Source organism: Cryptotermes secundus, unplaced genomic scaffold, assembly GCF_002891405.2.
Source record: "Cryptotermes secundus unplaced genomic scaffold, Csec_1.0 scaffold330, whole genome shotgun sequence".
NCBI classification, from domain to species: domain Eukaryota; kingdom Metazoa; phylum Arthropoda; class Insecta; order Blattodea; family Kalotermitidae; genus Cryptotermes; species Cryptotermes secundus.
Genome location: NW_019734317.1, coordinates 1,975,143 through 1,989,959, shown reverse-complemented (window position 1 = coordinate 1,989,959; position 14,817 = coordinate 1,975,143). Strand labels below are relative to the sequence as shown.

Genomic DNA, 14,817 nt, shown 5'->3' with positions numbered 1-14,817 from the left:
CTGCTCATTTTAGGACCCCTCTCTCATCTATTTACATTAATCTTTAGTGTTTGTGCCAAGTGGTCCGAATAACCCAAGTCCAATACCAATGATGTGCATTCCAAAACTTGCTTGTTTGTTACTATGACATCTTCTGTGTTAAGGAATTTTTTGTGACCCTGGTTGGGGATGTAATTATGTTGGCCAAATTAGACAACCGAAGCAATTTTTTTAATTCTCATACTCTTACATTGTCATCTAAGAAGTTTATGTTCCAGTCATCACATGAAATTAGTTTTTTCTTTTTCAACTGCACATTTTGGATTACAACTTGCAAATTTTTTAGGAACATGTAAAAGTCACCATCTGGTGACCTATAAATACACACAACAACTATTTTGTCCTTCAAGAATTCCACTATGGACATCAAAATCTTTTTCCTAACCTAATTTTTGCAAGTGGAGTAGTTCTGTAGTTTGTACATACTCTTTTACATATATACATGAACCACCATGTTCATAACTAGTTCTACTAAACTTACTTACTAGTTTAAAATGCTCAATATTTGTTAATTCTAACTGATCCTCCTTAAGCCAATGCTCAGTAAAACACAATATATCAACATTTTTAGGTCAGATTGTAATAAAACAGTTAGTTCCAGTATTTTATTTTTTAAGCTCTGCACATTATGATGGAGGATTTGTATATTATCTGCCTTTATATGAGTCATGTTTTTATTTTGCTGTCTACCACCCATAAAAAATCATCCCTTCTTTTAGAGGGTGGTTTTCGGAGTCTTCGTGATGGCATAATTTTAGTCGTGTCTAAATTTCGATCTTGATTGAGAACCCTGCTAGAATCTTTAGTGTCACCCACAAAATGTGGACTGACATTCTCTTGGGAAGTCAGTGAAGTCAGGGTATAATCAGTCTCATTTGGCTTTAAAACCCCATTACTCTTTGTAATTGAAGTACATATAGCCAAACAAGACTATCACTTTTATATGATGGTAAATTAAGGTGTTAACTCCAGATGTGCTTGTAAGTACATAAAGAGGCATGCAAGGATAGTAACGATAGTAACTGGATATAACTGGTTAAAGTTAAATGCTAATCATTAAGTTATAAAAGTGTTAAACTATCTTATTTACAAGTGTGTTTAGATGTAAGATTATTTTGATTTTGATTATTATGGATGGATACCCCTACACATACCTGGAAATGACAAATTTGAATTTTGAAATAAATCATGTCACATAAAGGTAAATAAAAAAAAAGGTAAAGCTATCCCTGTAACAGGCTGTGGAGGCCCAACAGGGTTGTGAGATGTTGAGGCCCCCACGTTTTCTAGACATTCAGCCTTATGTTCTGCTTGCGCCTTACCCCCAGGAAGATTCCTGGTACTCATTTCTTTTAGAGCCTGAGTAGACTCCAGGGCCATAGTGTGGTTGGAAGGATTAGATCAATTGAAACAATCCAGTTACCTCAACTGAACCTATGACCTTCCAGCTTGTTGCATAATGCCTCAATCAACTGTGCTACCACATGCCCCAATAATATGTCACATAAGAATTTCAACTTCAGATAATCAGTGTGAATGATCTGAAGGCAAGATTTACATTTACAGCGTTTTAACTTGAAATTCTTAGAACATGTCACTTTCAAAGTACTTGATTTCTGGTTTTGTGAGCACATTAAAATATTTGCCATTATTGGAAACATTGCTTTAGATAATTTTTCAGAAGTATCCTTTCAGGACTGTCAATACATGGCTCTGAATGTCTTAAAAGTAATTCAAAGTAAGACCTTTCCAAGAATTCCTTTATTTTTGGGAATATGAAACAGTCTCACAGGGCCAATCTGATGGGTAAAGTGGGTGTTCGACATTTTCATTTTTTTTGTGAAAATTTTCTGTACTAGAGCTGCATAGAAACTTGCATTGTCGTGATGGGAAATCCACTTGTCCAGTCAAAGATTTGGTCAATTTTGATGAATATATTGCTGTGAATATTTAGAACTTTGAAGGATGTTTTGGAGAAACAAGTTTGTAATTCATAACTAATCAGTAATTTGTGTATGTATATATATATATGTGTACATATATCAGTATGGATTTGACATTTCACCTCTTGGAAGTCTGGAGAAGAAAGTGATTTGTGTCAGAAAATATCTGGCAGTGGTTGATTGCTGGACTTTTGATTTCCAGGACAGGTAGGGAGCTTTCTTTTGGCAGCCAGACCTGGCGCTACCAGATTTTCTGAGACGCAGGGGATCTGGAATGGGGTCCATTCAGCCTCATGAGGATAATAGAAGAGCAATTTCAAGGAAATAGCAGCTCCGGTTTAGAAACCTGAGATTAACGGCTGGGGGGATCCGTTGTGCTGACCTCGTGACACCCTCTATCTGCAAAAGTTGGCACTAACTTCGCCAACAAGTGGCGGTCGATTGTCCGGTATAGTTTGCTTGTGTACTACAGGCCATGGAGTTTTTTAAATAATTTTGCCTGTGGTTATGTATTGGTGTGAAATTTGGTGTCTGACATTAAGTGAGGATCATAGAATGAGGGTGTTTGAAAACAGGGTGTGGAGGAGAATATTTGGACCAAAGAGTGATGAAGTGACAGGAGGTTGGAGAAAACTGCATAATGAGGAGCTTCATAACTTGTACTCTTCTCCAAGTATAATTAGAATGATCAAGTCAAGGAGGATGAGGGGGGCAGAGCATGTAGCATGAATGTTGAAGAAGAATGCATATAAGATATTGGTTGGAAATTCAGAAGGAAAGAGACTATTGGGAAGACCAAGGTGTAGGTGGGTGGACAACAGTAAAATTGATCCTAGAGAGATAGGATAGGATAGGATGGGATGGTATGGATTGAACTGATCCGGCTCAGGATAGGGACCAGTGGAGGGCTCTTGTGAACACGGTAATGAACCTCCGGGTTCCATAAAATGCTAGGAATATCTTGAGTAGCTGCACAATTGGAGGCTTCTCAAGAAGGGCTCAGCTCCGTGAGTGAGGGAATAATGTTGGCAATTCGTGATCCAGAAGATCCAGAAGTACTAGTTTTACAGCGCAACCTGCTATCAGAGATGAACTTTCGAGGTAAACAGTACGAAGCTATTCTGTGGATGACTATAGTAATATTGATTTCTTTCAGGGAAATGTGGTATAAGGAGTAGAAAATTTGACTTTTCACAGTTTGCCCCACTGATCCGTTGCAATATTTGTCGAGTATGACAGATCGATGAGGAAATGCTTGTGCTTGCAGAGTACTGGAATTTTGTGTTTTTAAAATCCGAGAGTGACGTTTAGTGATCGGAAATACCGGTAAGATTTATAGTGTATGGTAACCTGAAATCTGTCAAAGAATATGATACTATTCGTCATTTAGAGTGGAGTATGAAAGTACCTGTAACGATATAGTGACCGCTCCCTTTTTAGGAGGCGTATACCTATTTTCAGCGATGATACAAACTGATGAACATTCGTTGATACACTAGTGACTTTCACTTGCCCGGACTTCGGATACTAATTATTTAGATGAAAATCGTGTTATATAATTATTGTGGTTGTAAGTAGTTGAGACGTATAGCAAGAAACTTGGAGATACAGGTTCCGATTTTTACCATGACCTACTTTGATTACGGTTTCATGGCAAAGTGTTTAATTAGTTGAGCACAAGGACAACTTTACCTTTTTTTACTTTGATCTTTTAGGTTCATGGTGAGGAATATACCCGTCAAGGTGGTAATCTGAAATATAGAACAAGAGAATGGCAGATCAAGGATTTCCTGATCAGCATACTACTACCACAGTCACCTCATCAAATACAACAGTGCAGACAAATATTCGCTATGACCCTCTTTATGTTCGAACCATCCCAGGGATGCTGAAAGTTGCACAAATTGTGAGTAACTCATTTGATACAATTTCATCAATGTAAAGAAACAAAATTGTACCTGTTGATGTTATTTGGGCACTTACATAAGTTTGTTTGTAGTGTTATGTGTAAGATGAAAAACAGAAGCATAAAGTTGGATGTATAATGTACTTTCATTCACCAAAGAATTTACCTTCTGATAATTATCAGAAGGTAAATAATTATAATTATTTAATTTATGCATATTGTGGGCAGTCAGTTTCAGATTCCCAATGTTGTATTCCCAACTGGTTTGATGATTTTGGAATTTGCTTAGGAGTCACTGGTTACCAATGTAACAAAATTTTATCTGGATATAGTTGCAGCTACAGGGTATCAGGTTACCTGATATTAGCCTGGGTATTGATTATTTATTTGGGAGGGGGGGCGGCAGACGACTTCTTGTTACTCCAGCCACCCAGACCATTATTGTGTCCATTTTGTTTCCTTATTTTCACAAAGGCCCTTCAAAAGAGCCCTGTCTTGAATGCTACAGCCAAAACGTGTTTGATTGAAGCCCTACTAATATCTTTCAGTTCCAATGATGCAGAGCAGAAGATCTTTGTTCTATGTCTGACCAGAGTTCAGGGTTGATGAAGTATTTGGTAGGAGGATTCTTCCCATCACCATGTCCTGCATATAGTATTATCCAAGAGGCCCATAACATGTACGAGGGGGTACCCAAAAGAAATCAAACTTATTTTTTTTAAACTTATTTATTCAGATTTTAAGCACAAACCTTCAATCCCCTTCAAAGTACTCTCCACTTACACTAATACGAATACACTTGTCTAGTCTTTTATTCCATTTTTGAAAACATTGTCTAAATTCATCTTTTGAGATGCTTGACAGCGCCTCCGTCGTTTTTTCCTTTCATGTCTCTTTTTTCATTCGAGGAAACAAAAAAAAAAGTCACACGGGGCAAGGTCGGGTGAGTATGGAGGGTGAGGAACAGGGATCATACCATTTTTGGTCAAGAATTGTCATACAGACAGGGCTGTGTGAGCAGGGGCATTGTCATGATGGAAAAACCAGTCACCCAACTGCAACAAATCTGGCCACTGAGCTCCCAGTCACTCCCGACAGCTCCACAATTTCTTCAATGGTCCGTCGTCGATCTTCCTTGATGATTTCACGAATTTTTTCAACATTTTCATGTGTTCGGGCCGTGGAAGGACGACTAGAACGAGGTTTGTCATCAATTGACATTTCACCATTTTTGAAACAGGAAAGCACTCAAACACTTGAGTTTTCGCCATAGCATTGTCCTTCTACGCCGTTTTTAACATTTCAAGAGTTTCTGTTCCACTTTTCCCGAGCAAAAAGCAGAATTTCACTGCCGCACGCTGTTCACGAAAATCAGCCATTGCAAAAACGATGATCACACAAAACAGTTGTCACTATAAACTCTGCCGAAACTAGTCCTTACCTTCTGAAGCAACAGTAGTCGGCTTATCGACTCAGGAATGTTAGCTCTATGCGCTCATAGCGGCAAAACACGGTACTACAAAAGCTCTGCTTTAAAAAAATTAGTTTGTTTTCTTTTGGGTACCCCATCATAGGTGCTGTCTCAGTGTACATTGGTTGTCAACAATCCTGTTATCAACCTACTTTATTTCCTGCCTGAGGCCAGAAGGTCCCTATTGTTATGTTGGCAAGTCTCTAATGTTAAAATATAATGCTAGAGTTGGCAGCATCGTAGTAAGCAATTTTAATAACAGACTGCGCTACATGTGCTGTTCCTAATTTCTAACTGTTATGTGGGTGTAAAAACAGAATCTGTTGTTATGTGATACCATAGTTATATGTGTGACACCCTTGTGTATCAAAAGTCTCTGTCTTAATAAAGCAGGGTTAGACTGAACACTGATTCTTACTTATCATTCGATCCATGTGGAAGTAACAAAAATAACACCTAGATAGTTTTTCTGAAGGCCCTACAACTGGCTCATACACAGTGTGGCATCCCAGTGTTCAGAATGCTTCTTTGTCAGCCACTCATTCTTGAGCCTACCAACAGATGGTGAGACTGGAATTGCTAGTTTCAGATCAAGAAAATTATAGTAGTGTTGGAAGGTGTCATGTTTCTTTTTCAGTAAGGAAGAGACCAAACCAAGAACTTCACATTGGAATTTTAGTAAAGAAAAAGCTTGAAATAGTAGTTAAGAGAGTAATGTTTGTCTAATGTTTTTTTTTTAATTCACTTAGTGTGAGGTGGAGTCCTACTGGGTCCACTTGGCACAGCAGCCACTGATTGACCTATTGTAACCTGCCCCAGGTGATTATGATGATGGAGAATTTGGTGGAATGAAGATTGGCAGGGGAAAATGAGGTACTCGGAGAAAACCTGCCCCAGCACCACTTTGTCCACCACAGATCCCACTTGACCAGACCTGGGATTGAACCCGGGCCTCCGCGGTGGGAAGCCAGTGACTAACCGCTTGAGCTATGGTGTGGCCTTTGTCTAATGTTTATGAAAATGCAACTGTTCTGTTTCCTGCTACTGATCTTATGTAAAACACCCAAGGATAATACAAAATTTGCTCTCTACTTTTGCCATTGTGAATGGTTGCCACAATTGTTAAAGCAATGGTCAAGGATTTTGATAGAATTTTTGGATGCAATTTGAATTCTTTTTTTTTTCTGTGGCGCTACAGCCCCAATTTGGGCCTAGGCCTACCTCCACGAAACTCTCCATTTCACTTCGGTTTACTAGATCTTACACATTCAGTAGGACTCCTTGGGCGAGTGATCAGCTGTCACAAGGCCTCTACCTGTAGACAAACACAGAAAAACGCACACAAACATCCATGCCCTGAGTGGGATTCGAACCCACGATCCCGGCTTCCGAGCGAGCGAAGACAGTGAATGCCTTAGACTGCTCGGCTACCGTGACCGGCAATTTGAATCCTTATCCTCATTCATTTCTTTTTGTTACTTGAGTAAGCACTGGGGCGGGTTTTCTCTGAGTACTTCCGTTTCCCCTGCCACTCTTCATTCCACCAAATTCTCCATCATAATCACCCGGGGCAGGCTACAGGAGGCCAATCAGTGGCCACTGTGCCAAGTGGACCCAGTTGGACTCCACCCCGCACTAAGTGAATTAAAATGAAAGCTTTAATTTCTTAATAACATTATTATTTTTTTTTTAAGTTTCAGTTATTATATATAGTGTAATAATGATAAGTGCAGGTATACTATGGGTGAAGAATGGGTGCTTCTGCTTGTTAATGGTAGGATGATATATAAATATGTATGACTCAACTGAAGATAAAGATAGATAGGTTTCATGAGGAATTGTTAAGTATATTTGTTTAATTTTATACATACCATGTGAAAATTATGTTGATGCTGGCTAGCAATCAGTCTAGAACCTTTTGTCTTCTCATCTGCTGTCTAAAACATAAAAATTAGAATATTGAGAAGTGTAATTTTCCTGTGGCTTTGTATGGTTATGAAACTTGGTCTCTGACATGAATGGAGAGTGCTGTGGAGAATGTTTAGGCCAAAGAGGGATGAAGTGATGGGAGGAACTTCATAACTTGTACGTCTATCCAAGTGTAATTAGAATGATGTCATGGATGATGAGATGGGCAGGGCATGTAGCATACATGGGGGTGAAGAGAAATGCATTTAGGATTTTTGTGGGAAGGCCAGAGGGAAAGAAACCACCAGGAAAACTTAAATGTGCGTTGGTGGACAGTATGAAAATGGATCTTAGAGCGATAGGATAGTGTGGTATGGACTGGATTGATCTGGCTTAGGATAGGACTAGTGGAGGGTTTTTGTGAACATGGTGGTGAACCTTCAAGTTCCATAAAATGTTGGGAAATTCTTGAGTAGCTGCCAAACTGGCTGCTTCTCAAGAAGAGCTCAGCTCTATGGAATTAATTAGCTAAATTATGTTAGGTTAATACAGTGGTGAAGCCACATGAAAGGTTAGTTATGTAATTAGTGATGATAATGGTGAGAGATTTGTGCTTTTTACCACATCCAAAAGTTTAGCTGTTAAAAACATAGCTTTTCTGCTCTTTCTGCTGAGATGATGTAATCATTTTGATAAATGACTCTTGTATTTCAGGTGCTGAATCTTTTGGGATTTATTTGCATCACAGTGTCATATGGGGCCATAACATCGCGTGGCAGCTGGTTCAATACTGTGGCCATGGGTGGATTTTGGTTTACTGGAATTCTTTTGGCTTTATACCTGTTTCATGTAATAGAGAAGTTCTATAGGATTCCATGGTTGAAGATAGTAAGTTCCATGAAATAATTTATGGTACTTATAACACAGAGGAAATTTGAGAATTAAGTAGATGTTGATTTCAGTACTATTCTAATTTAACATATTCTATACAAAATTTGTTTCTGGAAACTTTGCACAGTGGACATAGGATCATTTTTTGTCCCACAAAATTTCTTCCTTTTCTCTTCTCCTGTTAATTCTTCATTTCCATACTTGTACCACATTCTAGTCAGTTGCTTTTGTGTTTATGTTGACCTCTGTTACTGAAAGTCCAATGTTTTTGAGAACCTTTTATCTGAATTTCTCAATTATCTAAAAGATGAAATGGATTAGTATGACAGTATAACTGTATATTGTTAAAAGAGTCTTGCAATATCTTTCTTGATGAACCAAATCGCCTGACCCTCTTTGTTATTGTTAGCTAGAACCTGCTGGAACCTTAGGCATGACCTCCCAAGAGAACAGAATCTAGATTGGTGGCTAATATGTGGTGCTTAACAAACATGGATATGCATTTCTTAAAATACATAAATTATTCAGAAGAACTCACCATCACAGTAGATGTTCAAAATGTTTCCCTCCTACTTTTAAACATACTTAAGTTTCTTGAAAAAGATTAACACTGGTTTGAGTTACTGTTATCAATAGATATAATTGTTTCACAAATGTTAAAATTATCCAGTATGTGGGGATTATCTGAATACACTTTTTTTTAGGTTCCTCCACAGATAGAAATTGCAGGGGTCTAAGTCTGGAGACACTGCAGGCTGCAATCTGCAGCTTATCATTGTTTCTTCCAACACCTGTGCTGCAGCACCATCTTGTATAAAATAACAGTATCTTTTCTTCTGCTGTAATGCTGTCAAAATATGACTGAAGAATGTGATTGATGTACCGATTTGAATTAATGGTTCTCCAAAAAATGTGGATCCTACTATTCATGTAGCAATAATGGCACACCGCACACCAATCATGTGATTGTGAAAGGGTACTTCAAAATTCTGTCACAGATTACCGCTTTGAATTAATATTCTCCAAAAAATATGGATCCTACTATTCATGTAGATTTAATGGCATACCGCACACCAATCGTGTGATTGTGAAAGGGTACTTCAAAGTCTGTCACAGATTACCGCTTTGAATTAATAGTTCTCCAAAAAATGTGGATCCTACTATTCATGTAGCAATAATGGCACACCGCACACCAATCATGTGATTGTGAAAGGGTACTTCAGAAGTCTGTCACAGATTAATACTGCTCCAATGCCTGTTCTGGTGTACTTATTCAGATGGAATGGAGCTTTGTCAATAAAAAAAAAAGTAAGTTTTGAATCAGTGAGACCATCATGTGCTGCATACAAAAATCAATTACAAAAATCCATTTTTCTTTCATAATAGCCCTTTTCAGTTGCTTAAACCCATATAATTTTATACAGCTGCAGACATAACTTTTAGTTTCCTTCCATGCTTTTGTTATTAAAATCTGTGCCTTTTGAACTAATTGTTTCAGGGATATGCGAGATGAATGTTCTAATCTGGCTTGGGTATTGTGAAGCTTTTCCTTGGTTAGCACAGCATTCTGTCTAATGTATTTATTGTCTAAGGAAGACCTGGTTGAACACACCATCTTCACTGATTAAAAAATTGTTGTTGAAGCTGAACTCAAATATCAAGTTACTTATGGCAAAATCTTTTTCATGATTTATGTGATCCTTTTTCACATAAGTATCATACAGAAAAAACACATTGTTTAAGTTTATATTTCATCATTTCAATTTAGTACTCTAAATGAAGGGGGAAGAAACATGTTTGGGTGTCTTACATGTACAGAAGCATGAGAAGAGTGATGGGTTTTTCAATGAGTCAGTTGCAGCTGCAGTCATACCATGAAAGGTAAACAGTAAGAGAGACACTGTATCTTACAGTCTTTTTTTTTGTTCCTGTAGTATGTAAAGCACGTTCAGCTACAAGGAGCATATTTTGCACATAGTTTTGTGGGGGATGGGGGTTGATTCACCTGTTGAAGAATGACGTAGCTTAATGTATTATGGTGTCTTGTAAACCATGGACAAAAGGAGATCAAGCAAGTTGGCTGAAGTGTTAATGCTTTTGGCATATAGTCAGGATTTAAGTAACCAGATTTAAATCTTGTCTGGGCATCAGGTATCTTGAATTTTTGTTTTTTGTATCAAATTTTCTTGTCCTTTCTTCACTTTGGGGTGGGGGTAGCTAGTTACAGTATTAGAATTGAAAATATTTCCACTGAAGTATTTTAGTGAAAGTATTTGAAAGAAAATGCATTGATGAATTCTATAGTGAGGGTTTTCTATACTGGTATAAAAGCACTATTTTAAAATGTTTCTTTAGATACCTGAAATAATATAAAATACAATGTGATTCCTATATAAGGTTTTAGCTCATGTAGTGTTTATTTTTGGAGTCTCAGCAAAGCAATGCATAAATTATCCTGTTTTACTATTTCATGATTAGTGACTTACCCATATTTGATGATGGAAATTCAGTCTCTACATGAAATCCATACCCTCATGCAAGGGCCATAATTTGCCCACCTCTGATTTATGCATGTTACAGTTTGTACAGAGGGAGTCAGCATAGCTCAGTCAGTACAGGGATGGGCTATGGGCTAGTTGGCTGGGGTTCAATTTCTGGCAGGGGTAAGATTTTTATCTGCTCCACAGCATGCAGACTTGCTCCAGGTCCCACCCAGCTTCATATACGATGTGTTCTGGGGGCTCTTTCCTTGGGGGTATGAAGTTGAGCACTCACCTTTTAGTGCTGAGGTCAAGCATGGCGGAGCTATACCTCCATTCCACTGTGGGAACATAGCAAGCACGTGTGGTGAACATTAATAACGACCCCACACCATCATATGTCTTCATGGCATGATCTTAATTATTTAAGTGCAGGGACAACTTTACATTTTACTGTTTTCTCAAGGTTAATGATCATGTCAGTTAGTAAGCAACATGTGGGTGTTCATTGACCTTGAGCAACTAGCAGGAAGGAGGCATGCAGTTCTGCATCTAATGTATCCTCTTGGAGGTTGTGCTATCACCTGTGCACTGTGTATTGTTTGCAGTATATGTATACAAATCTGTATTTAAGAATCGGTATTGTGACATGATTACGTAGTCCATTGCAAGGCACTGGCTAAATAAACAACGGAAGGGATGCACATGCAAGAATAGAACTGTTGAGAGGTTTTTTGTATGGTTTGATCAGAGGCTAATGAGAATCAATGGGACAAACTAGTTGAGAGTTGACAGTTGAGTTAATTCGTTGTTAGACAGTCACCAGCCAGTAAGAACATAAGCAGAGGACATTGTTAGGATATATTACCAGGCAACAGCTAGTGAAGATGTAGAAGACTCTTATGAGAAGTAGCATGTGCAAATTAGTGAGAGCATTATAATTACTTATATTTATGATTTGTAAGTGTTCAATAAATCTCATTGCCGATCCAACCCTTGTGTCTAGTCACTAATGCGTGACTGTATTTGTATTTAATTGCATATGTGTAATTTCTATGCATTTTTCAGTGAGTTTTAAAATTGAATTAGTGATAGGAATTGAAAAGAAGTGACAAACTGAATGTGATTGGCAGAATAGAATCCTATCCAAAGATTCTGCACATTGAAATGGAAAATTGCCTTAGATTCCTACCATCTACATTAAGTAAAATCATGCCAAAGAGAACCCCCCCCCCAAAAAAAGAACAAACAAAAAATCACAGATGTAGACTTTAAGTGTGAGGCACAAGCAAGAAATGAAAGAGTATTGAAGTTTCTATTTATTAATTTATTTTTAAATGTTTTTTGTAATGTATGTTTCTTCATTTGTCATTGGATTAAAGCAGATATTTGATGTGAATATTAAGGTTGATGCATACACTAAAGAAAAATATAGAAATCTGAATATATGAAAAAATAGGTTGCATTTCAGAATTTACCTGTAATATAGGATATAAAACTGTTCAGGAGTGAGCCAGTAATCTTTCAGTTTTCCCCTAATCTATCTCATTTGTATTATTGCAGCCAAAGAGGTGTTCATCTCCTGTACTGTCATGACAGGAAATAATTAGTGTGTACTGTGAGAGTCATGTGTGTCTAAATATCTGTTGCAGTATTCATTAATCCCTGCAATCAACAATTAGATCGCTACATGAAGAAGACAATAGAGGTGGTAGTTTATGCAGAATCTTTAGGTCAAGTGTGTCTTGTATCTTCAGCCTGCTGAGAGCTACAATATAAGGATGGGCACCATCAGAATCCCAAGGGTGTTATGGTCTTCGCCAAATTTTGGCTCAGTTTCTTCTTTTAGGGCACCTTCATAAAGCATAGTGTTAGATGAGGCCCCCTTCAGCATAGCTTCTGTTGAGATTTTTTCTTTAATTTATGCCATTATCATGAGGGGAAGCTGTTGTGTTGGGAGCAATACTCTGTACCATTCTTGCCACTGCCATAACAAGACTAGCAGAACTGTGTTGAAACTTGTGATGGTGTTTGCTCCCTCACCCAGTTCCAGACTTCTATTTATTTGGCCACTTGCTGATACCGCAACAAGACTAAGGAGATTAATATTGTGTTCTGAAAACATCTGATGATGGCCTGACCCCAACTTCACTTCTTCTTAACTACACACATATACTTGTGTGTATATTGTCATGTGTTTTAGTGACTCATAACTCAGGTTCTTGCTGTCACTATTTCTACACTTTATAATTCACTCCTATACACACACGCACATGCATGCACACAAGTTGTTTCCTGGTAACGGAATTAAAACACAGGAACTATAACAGTCTCACAAAATTACCCACTCCAAAATATTACACATAAAGTCTTCTCTTCACAGGTGCAGTTTTGCAACTGACTCTTCTTCACAGCCTCCCATACAGAACTGAACTCTGAACTCCTCTAAGCTAATCCCAGCTACAGGCTGTTGTTATATAGACTCCACTCGGACCACTCAGAAAACATGGCCTCTGTTGTTGATGAAGCTTGTTTCCTGCTCAGTCTCCTAGTAATAGATGTCTTGTTGTTGCATTCTAGTGTGTTGGGAGGGATGTGTTTACACTCTTCCACTTGTTTGTTGCTGTTCTGGCTTTTAAGGCAGTGTTTACCTAGCTGTTGCCTAGAAGCAACCCATATGTCAGTCTTCCGTTTGGTTTACTAAGATGCCACTGTCTCTAAGCTGACAAAACCATGAACAAGTGGCAGTGACATATTGACAGAATGATCACACGGACAGCATGTGACAGGAATATGATATTTTCAGATTATGAATGACCCTCCTAAGATTCATGTTTATAAATAACTCACTGCAGGAAAGAGTACCAGAAATCTGTTTAGAGTGGGGCACAGAATTTCAGTGCCAAGTGCCAAGGTCAGAAAACATGGATCTATAGATCCCCTCCCCCATATGCTTTCATGGGGTAGTTCTTAATTAGTTGAGCACAGGGAGAGCTTTACCTTTAACTGCTATGGTCTGGCTCAAAATATTCTCCTAGTATTGCTGGTCAGCCATCGGCATAGCAGGCATGCCAGCATAATAGTGAGATGTACAGCCAGTAACAGTTAAGATCTTCGGCATGTATTTAATAAAATTTTTAGCTTAATTTCCTTGTTTTGGCAAAATACAAGTAGGTTTATGAGATCACTTTGTTGTCTGTATATGTATGTGTCTTCCCAACAAGTTTTGAATGCTGTAATTTTTTTTAATGCTAGTGGGATGGGACTAAGTCCCTTGTACTGCGGCCACTTCTGGCCTATTGTACCAGCCCCAGATGATAGGTGAAGGTGATTGTGGAGCAGTTGGTGGAATAAAGATTGGCAGGGGAAACTGAAGTACTCGGAGAAAACCTGCTCCAGCGCCACTTTGTCCACCACAAATCCCACTTGACCAGACCCAGGATCGAACCCGGGCGACCGTGGTGGGAAGCCATTTGAATGCTGTAACTGAACTTGTGAAACTTGCTGTGTATGTCATGCCATCTACGGCCATCTAAACAGCATACTTCATAAATCATTCTCATCAGTAATGTCAACACTTCAGCCTCTCAGATTGTTTAGATAATGACCTTAATATTACTTGAATGCCTAAACTGATTGTCATGAAACATGTTATGTATATTATGCCACCTGAGACCATCTGACTGGTGTACCTAATAAATCCCTCCCATCAGGAATGCCAATACTGTAGCCTCTCAACTGGTTGAGGTAATAATTTAATGTTACTTAAATGCTTGAACTGATCAAAATGAAATCTAGTATGGAAACCATGCCATGTGAGGCACTTTCAACAGTATATCTGACAGATACATCCATTTGATAATATCAAGGTAACAGCTGCTTAAGTCTTTTGATATGGAGACTCAGCTTGATCTTATCTAAACACCCATTTCCTTTATATACGTGGTGCAATCCAAAAGTGTCCAAAATATGTTAATAAAAACTATTACATCTTACCTAGATCTTATTCTGCACCATCACCTTCAAAGTAGTCCCCTTGGGAGCGCATATACTGATCCCAGCGTTTCTGCCACTTTTCAAATGCATCCTGGAAGTCTTTCTTTGTTAGGGTGTTTAGTACCATCTGCGTTTCTGCTTGAATTTCCTCAACTGTATCAAATCTTCGCCCCTTCAACTTGA

General features: G+C 38.3%; 1 protein-coding gene across 1 annotated transcript in view; it reads left to right on the top strand.

The window, feature by feature from the left end:
* The first annotated feature begins 3,182 nt into the window (after positions 1–3,182).
* The window catches only part of LOC111868552 (CKLF-like MARVEL transmembrane domain-containing protein 4), a 17,021-nt gene continuing 5,386 nt past the window's right edge, over positions 3,183–14,817 (top strand). The window contains exons 1-3 of the mRNA XM_023859297.2: positions 3,183–3,308; positions 3,698–3,888; positions 7,982–8,155. Of these exons, the coding sequence (XP_023715065.1) occupies positions 3,754–3,888; positions 7,982–8,155 (309 nt within the window). The 5' untranslated portion in view covers positions 3,183–3,308; positions 3,698–3,753. The remainder of the gene's footprint in view (positions 3,309–3,697; positions 3,889–7,981; positions 8,156–14,817) is intronic.